The sequence below is a fragment of the Dromaius novaehollandiae genome, chromosome 4 (genome assembly GCF_036370855.1).
Source record: "Dromaius novaehollandiae isolate bDroNov1 chromosome 4, bDroNov1.hap1, whole genome shotgun sequence".
NCBI lineage: Eukaryota > Metazoa > Chordata > Aves > Casuariiformes > Dromaiidae > Dromaius > Dromaius novaehollandiae.
Window position 1 is genome coordinate 33,978,299 of NC_088101.1, and position 10,986 is coordinate 33,989,284.

Sequence of the window (10,986 nt, forward strand, 5' to 3'; positions counted from 1 at the left end):
GGAGCAATGGCACTGCAGTATAAATTACTGAGTTTTCACTGAGTTTGCTTCAGTACTAGAAGCCTTGCTTTGGAAGCACAGGATTCAGCAAGAGGTAATGAAGCTGCAGGTTGCAGGTAAATCCTGCTGTTTTAAAGCAAAATAGTGCTTTTCTAGGAAGTTAAAGCATTTCTATACTACATTGCAAATACAACATAGACATACTTACAACAGATGCCAAATATAGCTATAATCTACTGCTTTCCTGGGAGATGCAACAGTAGTTTAATTTTGGTGTCATTTACATAGATAAAACAATCAATTGCAATTCTACGTTTACATAAGGCAAGAAATTCAGTTCAAGGTAAGAAATACTGTGTTTATTGCTTTCAAGTATACACCTCCAACTTTAACTAGATTTGCAGTATAACAATGGTAGAACAAGTTTACCTTTATTTGTACTGATAATATTAGAAGTTTCATCACTGAATTTCATGATTTGTCCACTTGGGAAAAAGTTTATTTGCAAAGCAGAGGAAGGCCCCAGCCTTTAGTTAATCCATTAACTAAATGGGAAAATGATTCAACATCAAAATAAAAAGGACATTCTAGGCTTAATGGGAGTTGACAACTCTTTATTATAAGAATGAAACATTGCAACAAGGTGTTGGATCAGTTGTTGAAATTAATGTTTGGATAACGTTTCAGTGGTTTGAATTTGTGACATTTGAAACTTAAATAATAATGGAAAGCAATATCCTCTTTTTTGTTTCTTTTTTTACATGTGTGGCAAGAATGTTGGATGTTTGACAAGGATGGTACCATCTATATACATTTAGGAAAACATGCTTGCTGTGGGTGTACAAAAATAAAATTTATTTGTTAAATTACACATAAATATAAGGTACAAATGTATTTTTAAAATACAGATAAAGATAATCACACTTGCATTGTGTACATATGAAAATACAGTATTTTAATATTCAACATACACAGACACATTTATGATAAATGCAACTAATTGGCAATGCCCGTTCTTTTCAGTCTGTTTTTTGTTCTTTTTTTCCCCCTTCCAGTTTTCCATAAATATGGAAAATAGGTTTTTGAAACACCTAGTTCTGCCGGACATCTTGCAGCAGCTTGTTTATTTCTGCCACTAGCTCACTGGCATCCATGAGTTCATGTTTACCATCACTGAGGTGGTTGAGCACATTGTCAAAATCATCTTCTTCGTAATTCTCTGGGATTTCCTCCATGGCTGGCAGCCACTTAGAGGAAGGTTGCGCACTCGAGTGAGTCCCCAGAGTGGGCCCATTGTTGCTGGCAGGATTTTGGAAATGTGTGCTGGCTGCCCAGGCTGCCACCCCCTGTGGATAATTTACAGTCTTGGCTGGCAAATGTCCCTTCCTGCGCTCCAGCGAATTTGAGCGATCCATTTCATTGCACTCTGTGTAGGCATCTAGTGAGGGAGGCAACAGGCGCTGGAAGACACTGCTCATTTCGGAGAGGAGAGAGGAGGTACAGGTGTCCCCTGACTCCTCCTCACTCTGACAGTCTTTACCAAATGTCGAAAAACTCTTTTTCTTCTCGCTGGAGTCAGCGGGCTGTGAATCCTCCTCAAGGCCCTGATGCTGCTGTTGCTGCTGCAGCTGCTGCTGCTGCGGTGACTGAAATTCCTCCCCAGGAATGAACATGTTACGTCTGTAATCAGAAGAGGGTGAGGGCAGCGGCGGCATCCAGCACTGATCCGAGTGCCCCAGGACTCTGCATTCCTCTGTGCACAACCGCATTGCTGCAATGGAGAAAAGACCAGAGTAAACATTCTGTTATAGATATCATTTATATTCACAGGGACTAAGGCACGAGGCTGACTAAGACTGAACTTCTCAGAAAACCAGAGATTATCAAATCTGGTGTTTGGATTCACTTTCTCTATGCCTGAAGATGGCAAATGCAAAAGGCCTGGATCTAAATGTATTTTTGTTTCCCAGTGTTGTCAAGAAATAGGAATGTTAAATACACAAAATATAAGAAAGCAATATGATCTTTTGAATAAGGTAGAAGATAAACATATAAATCCTGGGGGAAAAAATAGCATCAGTGACTTAACCTCCAAAAAGAAGGTTTTCAAAAATGCCAAAATTTTTGTATTATGTATACTTTGACCATAGGAAACTTTTTTCCTAATGCCCTATCAATCAATGGTTAGATTCTGCTACACAGAATAGAGTTTTTTGCTTTCATCTCTTTATATTTTGTATATCTATGAAATGTCACTTTTAAAACTAAATGTTTGCAGTCATGCCCTCTAAGTTCTCCCAGTTTTCTTAACTAGCTCTTGATCCACTCAGCTTATCAAAAATTGCTTTTGCAGTGGGGTAGGCAGAACCGAACAGAATATTCAGCTTAGACTGTAGCAATGATTGATAAAGTGATACTCTAATACTGTCAGTATTATTTATCTCTGTGCTTTAAACAGCCTATCATACTGTTTGATTTTCTAATGCCGTTTACATTCCTCTGAGTTTATATTTTCTCTGTTTCTTACATGAAAGAGTACGAATTTCTTCAAGAGCATAGGTTTAGGCTGCAGGCTGGATATTGCACAAGGTATTGCAAATGACCTGCTGATCAGTAAGCTTCAAGCAAAAAAGCAACCTAGAAAGTATCAGTGGTTGAATTTTCAGTATAACTGACTGCAATGCTTTAAAGTGCTTTGTTCCCATGTATGAAAAGCACACATGCTATTTTACAGGAAATGCCTAAGAGTTAGAAAAGACAAAAGACAGAAGAAAGAAAAAGTTGATTCGCTGTGCTTGGACCAACTCTCAACTCCTCCCAGGAGGCTAGGATTAGTCTTCTAATTAAGAAGACTCTTGTAAACTAATGGGGGACTTCCAATGGTCACGCTTTGCATTAGTATTAAGGATTGTTTCCTTTAAATTAATGTGATTTTTGCCAATGATGTTATCGGGATTGGTTTTGGTATAAAATAATACCAACAATCCTGAACATAAGATCAAAAGACCATGAATAGTGGCACTGTCTGTCCTCAAATCAGCAATAAAAAATAGAAACGCACAACAGCATTTTTTTCTTGCAGAACTTAAAACTTACTGCTGAAGGTTAAAAGTGATAGAAATAAGTCTTCCAAGGACAGTTATTGAACTTTCTCACCATGTCATTCTGAAGTATCGAGGGACTGGCTCTGTTCCATTCTAGTTCCAGCTTAACAGGACAAACTGAAAGGACTTTCTCACAGCATTTTGCCTCTGCAGACTGACAGTGCAGAAACATTTCAAAATGGAGACCAGGAAGCCTCCAGGAAAGTTTTCTTTTTCTTTTTACTTGTTTAGATTGCAGTGGGGGTTCAGATCAGTTTGTGCCTTATCTAAATGGGTTCAGCGCACTTATCGGATGGATTAATACCATGCATAGCAGTAAATGGACATCTGTGTGAGATTAAAAGCACCTCTAGATAGCTAAACTGAGTTCCATCTGCACTCAGCAGGAGTTTTCCTTCATTTGAATTAGATGAGATGCTAAGGCTGGGTGCTTTTGGAAATTCTACCCTTTGGTTTCATATTTAGAGAGCTAATTGTAAGAGTTTAATGGGCATTTCAGCTAACCAAGAGGGGAACCACTCCCTCTTCCTGGCAGCCCCACGCGGCCCACCAGGAAGGGGACAGCTATTCCTTGGCAGCTGCGGGGGACGGGTGCCAGTGCAAACACCATTGCACTTAAGTTCCCCCGGCAACGGAGAGTTAGAGCAGAGCCCTCCCTGCTTTGCTAACCACAGGAGAGAATGAGACATGTCTCATGCTGCATGGCGGAGCAATGAGTAGAAGGAATGGGGGGAGACAAGGATAAAAATTATATTAAGGCTTCAGACATAGGTTAAAGATTTTGAAAAACAGTAGTAACTTTTGAAGGTCTTTGGTTTTAAAAACATTGAGTACTCAAAACTAGCCTGAGGAGATATCTGAATGCCTGGATAGGTGCTACAAGACAGCCTGGAGCAAAACATACAAAGAAATTTTGAATGTTTAAATGTAAACATGTGTAAGAAGAACAGATTTCACTTTTGTGGCTTACCCCTGCCTAGTGTAACAAGAAAATGGAGGGTTACAGCATATTTCTGGGTGTAACCCTCTCCCACCAAGGCCAAGTACAACCACCTCCACTGGTATTTCCTGTCGCAACAGAGGGAGGGGGCTGCAAGGCTCCTGGCTGCTCTGGGCAGCATGGGGGGTGGCACTGCAGGGAGAAGCATATTCTGCACCATGCTACAAAGCAGTATGCCCCTCTGTCTTCAAAGGACTTTGTGATTATTAATTAGTCTTGCTGTAGCCTTAAACTGGATGGAAATCATCTGGCCTTGTCAGTTATAGATAGAATTAAACCTGATTTGAAATGGGTTCAAGATCTAGGGTACAATCAGAGGTGGTATAATTATTAAAATCATTAGAAAAATCGCATATTTGTACCTAGCATGATTTCCCATCACTTCTTTTACTCAGTGTATAACTGGGCTTGAATTTAAAAATGGTACTTAATATACATGAATATGTACATGTGTGTATTTATTTATCTTCCTTTCACGCATCCTTTTCTAAGCTTTTCCCTCCTCTGTCCTCTACCCCTGAACTGTTTCTCTTAAGCTTTTTCTTCTAGAAATTAGGGTTGCAGGATTTAAAATCCAGCACATATTAAGATCTTTCCATTGCCATTCAAATTCATCTTTCAGTGGGAAAAAAGATACATCTCTCTCTTCTCCCATCCATATTTTGAGACCACCTCCATAATCCATTTTTGAACTCTGGAAGTCCTACGGATCAAACCCATTATGGGAAAAGTATCTCCCAAATTACAGTTCAGTGTATTTTTAACAAACCACAACTGTCTGGTTTTGCAAAAACATCCACCCAGTCATTAAAAATCTGAGGACATACAGCAGATGACGCTTTTGGGGGAGATTTGGAGCCAGCTCATGATGATGTGAATAACTGCAGAAAATATGTAGGCACTGCTCCAGGCAGATTTTCAGTTGTCTCTGAGTCTTTATTTTACTAGACATGTGAAGGTTTCAATTAAGTATATATCATGAAGCGGAGGAAACACAAGACTTGAAAGCTAAAGAATTTTTTGCTTTCTCCGTAGTAGCTTTATCAATGTTAACAGCCAGGCAGCACCGTAAATAAACTTTGCAGCTTCCATTGTGCTCTTACCTGCAGGAATTCTCCCATCTGTAAGGAAAAGGTCACTGAATCCTTCCCCAAGAAGTCTGTCAATTGGAGACTCTCTACCCAAATCATAATCACTGTCTCCAGCTTCACTATCACCCCGGCCACTGTCTTTCAAGCTGAACTTATCCATGTCTTGTAGGGCATATCTGTAAACAGAATTGTGGTGATGGATGAATTAAATTATCTCAAGTACATTATATTCCACCTTGATTACAAAATACATACCTGTGTTTTCTGATATATATATATATATATTTATGTACATACATACATACAAACTTAGCAGAATAGTCCAGATCCTTACCTGTAGCTTCTGGAATATTTGTTTCCTCGAAAACTTGGTCTTGGTTGATACTGGCCCTGGTGAAGCATCGAGAGAAGCTGAGAAACCTGCTAAAGAAAAGGTGAAAAGACTGATTCCTTGAAATAAAAACTCAATTTCCTGGTGGTTTTACAACCACTAAGGTAATTTAATTCTCAGGTGTTTTCTTCCTTTAAAACTTAATTAAATTGAATTCCTGTACATATATAATGCACTACAGCAGACTATTTTTCAGTACAGTGTCTGCCACAGAAAACATCTGAAGACATTTTGCAATGAGGAAATGCACTCCTCTTCATTAGCTGCTGAACTCATAGTAACTAATTCATTAACAAGTAAAACAAGTAATTGAACAGAGGTGGAGTTCGGTTTTGCTGTAATAGATTAAAAGTGGCTCTTTGCCGTTTCAGGTTCCTAGAAATAAAATTTCATTAAACTACATGCAAAGAGTCACTGGGACACATCTCATTTAAGCTACTGAATAGAATTTGTAGTAAAAATTTACATGGATGGTTTCAAAATTTAAGATACTGTGTGCACATATATATCAGATACACTATGATCACACAGTTAAACTGTGTCAGTGTTTAACCTTTTAGATTTCTTAATCCCCATTAATGAGAGAATTTCCTCTGTTCTTTCTACATATAGATACTGTGGCATGCTTTCTTAAACAGGGCTACACAGAGAGAAAGAGAAGGAAAGGAAGAAAGAAAGAGAAAGATTAGTAAACCAGAGTGGAATACTGCATATCTTAAACTCCATTTTTTCAGCCTTACAGGGGAGAATGAAGGAATAATGCTATCAAAAATAGATTTAATCCTCTTCCCTGTGGTAATGGAGTCAGTTGACACTGGAGTAAAACTGCAATGCTGTAACATCTAAAGGGCAATCCATGATGCATTTTCACTGGACAGAGATCTCATTGCCTCCTGCCCTCACAGCTTGCATGCAGAATACCCCACACTCCCCAATGAGCGTACGAGTGGCCCGAGGCACAAGGGGCAATGTGGACCTTACCTCCACGGCAGGAGTGGCATGGGTAAGTTCCAGCGAGAAATTCTCAGGCACGTGGTTTGAGGAGATTGTCACCAGGCTGTTGAGCGATTGGTGGCTGTGGTGGCTCTGCCGGCTGCTCATTTGTCCCCTTTCCAGGGTCGGAGAGGATGACGGAGAAGCTCTGTGGTGAGATCTGATGGGTAAAGTGCCATTAATGGTGGGCACCAAGGTGATGTCCCCTTTGTGGATCTGTCTTGAGGGTCGTTTGGGGTGGTGCTGGTAGGTTGATTCTGCCACACGACAGTTGTAGGACCTGGTGTCTTTTTTCTCTCGATTACATCTTGTAGCAAAGATAACCATAATGACCAACAACACGGCGCAGATTGATCCTAAGGATATAATTGTTATCATAGAGACATCCAGGGAGGGTTGGCTTACCAAAGTAGCTTCAGTGCTTGAAAATGAATAAACATACTCAAAAACCGTACATTTCAGAAGGGCTTTAGTGCTAAGTTGAGGACTGCCTTTATCTTGGACTATCACAAAAAACTCCCATTGTTTTGCTGGAACTGATTCTACACTAACATTGACAGAGATGTCACAAGTTTTGGGATCCATCACAAAGATGTTGTTTTCATTGTCGGCTGCTATGGAACAGCTGAGTTCAGAGTTCATTCCAGAGTCTCTATCCGTAGCCCTTATTCTGGTGACAAGAAAACCAATTCCAGCATCTTTAGGGATTGAGATTTCTGCTGTGCTGTTGCGTAGTGCTGGGCCCACAATGACAGGAGCATTGTCGTTTTCATCAATGATGGTTAATACAACCGTGGTATTACTAACAAGTTGCTGACTCCCTCCGTCCCTAGCTTGAACCATAAAGGCAATTTGATTTACTTCTTCATGATCAAAGGTCCTCAGGGCATAGATCGCCCCATTGGAGGGATCGATGGTCACGTAGGTGGTTATAGAACTTCCCAAAATATAGCTCTCCAAAATAGTGTAGGTAACCTGCCCATTGTCCCCTAGATCAGGGTCTGTAGCTGTGACTGATGTGATGTATGCTCCTGGAGAGTTATTTTCTAAGATAACAACTTCATATCTGTTTGTCTGGAAGCGGGGTGGGTTGTCATTTTCATCACTGATTTGGACAGTAAAGTGTTTTACTGTGGAGAGACTTGGTGTTCCGTTGTCCTCTGCTATTACAGTCAAGCTGTATTCAGATCTCTTTTCTCTATCTAGAGTGGCATTAGTCAAGATTAAATAATTATTTTCATAAGTCTTTTGAAGTTTAAAGTGGCCATGCCCATGGAGCTTGCAAACTATCTCTCCATTCACTCCAGAGTCCTTGTCTTGCACTCTCACTAGGGCAACAAAAGTGTCCAGGGGTGACCCTTCAGAAATGTAAGCGATCTCTTCTTTCTCTGGGGACATCAAGTTTAAGTTAATTTCAGGTCTGTTGTCATTCACATCCACAATTTTAATTATAATTTTGCAGTGAGCTGGAATGGAATTTGGCCCCAAATCCTGAGCCTGAGCATCAATTTCGTAGGATTTGGTTATTTCATAGTCCACTTGTTTCAGGAGGGTCAGATGTCCCTTTTCTGAGTCTATTTTAAAAGTCTCTATAATTTTGGAAGACACATGACTACTGAAAGAGTACACAACTTTACCATTAGCGCCCTCATCTGGATCAGTAGCATTGAGGTCTATGAGCAAAGTCCCAACTGGTGAATTTTCTAAGAGCTGAATTATATATGACTGCTGCTCAAAAACAGGGCTGTTGTCATTGGAATCAGAAATGCTTATTTTCAGGATGGATGAGCCAGACCTCTGAGGCACCCCTTTATCTGAGGCAGTGAGTTGGAGTTCATAACTTGACTTCAACTCCCGGTCCAGTTCTCTAACCACAATGAGCTCTGCATACTTCGCCCCATCAGTCCTCGTTCTCACTTCAATACTAAAAAAATCATTTGCAGAAAGTGAGTAAGTGTGAAGGGAATTGTCCCCTACATCAGGATCAAAAGCGCTGTCCAAAGGGATCCGGGTTCCTACAGCTGCGCTCTCTGATATTTCAATAGGGATAAGAGCTCTGGAAAACTGGGGAGAGTTGTCATTAATATCCAGCACTTCAACTTCAACATGGAAAAGCTGCAGATGTTCAGTGGGCAGAGTGATCACATCAAACTCTATGGAGCAGTTTAAGTTTTTCTGGCAGAGTTGTTCCCGGTCAATTTTAGCTCCTATGCTGATCTCTCCATTATCCTCACGGACTACAAGCAAGGGAGAATTCCCCCTCTGCATGGCTCGAAAACGAACTGAGGACGGGTTAGGCATCTTTAATAAAACATCAGCTACGTCCTCTGATAGTCTTGCAATTACTGATCCAACTCTCTGCTCCTCATAAATCCTGTATTTCAAATTCTTGCCCAGCACAGCCTTATTGAAAGATACTATCATCAGTGCAAAAATGAATATAAAGTGCATTTTACTGCCAATTTGGTGCATTTGTAAGTTTTTGCAATTCATTTTGCCAAGCAAGTTAAAAAGCAATTATTTCAACTTCCTTCGGTACCTTAAAGCCAGCACACATTTGGTCCACAAAAACTTGAAAATGTCTTTTATAATCAACCGAGAATTAATATCTTACTAGATCAGAAAACTTTTTTATACACACCGTGCCAGGACATCCAGGTACAATCTGTATGCAATCCAAGCTTTCTCATTTGATTCCCTGCTCCTCTTCCAGGCTGAAATTTGTCACATCAGTGTTTTCCTCCTCAGCAGTTAGTATCCATTTATTGCCGGGTGCCAGCGGGATCTGCAGTGTATCTTTGCAGAGAGATCCTCTTTCCCTCTCCCTGCTCAGCGGCAGACTAAACACCCTTGATTGCTGACTCCAGTCTAAAATCTGTGCAACTTCACTTCAACTCAGACAAAGCTTTTGCCCGGCATGTGTTGAATCCCGTCCAGCCAATCAGCCAGCCGCCCAAGCCAAGGACAGTGAAGTCACGGCGAAAAGCGCTGCCGGGGGGGGGAGGCAGCTCCTCCGCCAGCGCTCACTTTCTGCGAGTGTGCCACAACAAAGAGGGGACAAATTACTGAGGAACAACTTGAAATCAACTTCTTGCCCTCTTTATTTTTTAGGACACTTTAAACGGGCTTTTGTGATTTTAATTCAGCTCCTTCCTGATGCAAAAAATCCAACTGCTCTCCTCATTTACATTTTTCCAGATTCCCTTCTTAACTAACTGAAACCTTTTCAGCGCATTTGCTTAGTAAATGAGCTAGAGATGACGTATCTCTAATTGTGTCTCAAGAGCCTCTTCTTGCTGCTTATTTCCCTGTTACCTGCTTTTCCTTAACATCTGTGCTTCTGAATGGAACAGAGAGCGCTCTGCTTCATTCCTTGAGATCTCTTCATCTTGTCTTTAAAGTCAGTAATATTTTGCACACTTCTGTCCTTCATCTGGCTTCCTTTGGCAGGATTTTTGTCCTCAGTGCTGCTGGATTTGCCTGAACTTGGGTCTTGTGTGTGTGTGTGTGTGTGTGTGTGTGTGTGTGTGTGTGTGTGTGTGTTTCTGTGCTTTTTTATTTGCCGCTCCCCTGGTTCTTCTTCAGATCTTTTTCATCCTGGTTGAAAAAGCAGTTCACGCTTCACCATGACAATTTGTGCTAAGCACACCTGCTACATGCCAAGCGTCCTACAGGAAAAGAATCCACCAGATAAAGTGTTCTAAAAGTGACAGTTTCACTGCGTATCTTCTATTGCTGAAAACTGTTTTCACACTTACACTGCAACACACTTGCACAAAAAAATCTTATGGCCGAGTCGATAATGTATTTTGTGTACACCAGAAATGCTATAGATCATTACGTGAGCTTCATGCTGCATACCGATCACAGAAACTGGTACTTTCTTGTCAGTATGTAACTATTAATGATGTGATTTCTATTTCCACTTTTTTTGTTTTCTTTTAAGCTTATCATTTTAGGTACAACCCTGCTATGCATTCATTTTTCTTTACGTTTTTCTGCTAACTTTATCCCCTTGTTTATTGGCATTTCAAACAATCTTACCATCACTCGGTTTCATTGTTTCTTTTTTTCTCTCTCCTATGCCCCCCCATGTCCAGAAATGTAAAAAGTAAATCTCTGATTTTTCCAATTTACTTACTCTCAGCAGAGCTCAGCCAAAGTCACTAAGAAGGTTCTTGTTGAAAAAGAAAGCAGAGGAGGCTCAGCGTGAACTCTCCTTCTTTTTAAGCATTCAAAAGCATTTTATAAGCCATTGTCTCTTTTTTCAGAAACCAGCGCCGTGTGGCAAATTGTGCAGAATAGAAATGCCTATAATGAATGTATTTAGTACTGGGTCACGCTGATGAACATTCTGCCCCCATGAATAATACTGTTTTACAAGTTTGCAGCCCTTTCAAATTGCTG

General features: G+C 40.4%; 1 protein-coding gene across 2 annotated transcripts; it reads right to left on the bottom strand.

The window, feature by feature from the left end:
• Positions 1 to 337: 337 nt before the first annotated feature.
• On the bottom strand, positions 338 to 9,554 carry PCDH18 (protocadherin 18). 2 transcript variants are annotated; one of them, XM_026106156.2, is made up of 4 exons: positions 6,568 to 9,554; positions 5,530 to 5,618; positions 5,208 to 5,371; positions 338 to 1,771 (listed from the first exon to the last, which is right to left on the bottom strand). In XM_026106156.2, the coding sequence occupies exons 1-4, from the start codon at positions 9,070 to 9,072 to the stop codon at positions 1,092 to 1,094; spliced, it is 3,438 nt and encodes a 1,145-aa protein (XP_025961941.1). In that variant the 5' UTR covers positions 9,073 to 9,554; the 3' UTR covers positions 338 to 1,091. The 2 variants fall into 2 exon arrangements, with proteins under 2 accessions (XP_025961941.1, XP_025961942.1); XM_026106157.2 differs by having other exon boundaries at positions 5,530 to 5,615; positions 6,568 to 9,552.
• Positions 9,555 to 10,986: the final 1,432 nt, after the last annotated feature.

Coding starts and splice junctions, on each gene's coding strand:
- PCDH18 (XM_026106156.2), bottom strand. CDS start 9,072: ATGAATTGCAAAAACTTACAAATGCACCAAATTGGCAGTAAAATGCAC. Junction 5,372..5,529: donor AAATATTCCAGAAGCTACAG/GTAAGGATCTGG, acceptor TTCTGTTTACAG/ATATGCCCTACAAGACATGG. Junction 1,772..5,207: donor AGATGGGAGAATTCCTGCAG/GTAAGAGCACAA, acceptor TCTCCATTGCAG/CAATGCGGTTGTGCACAGAG.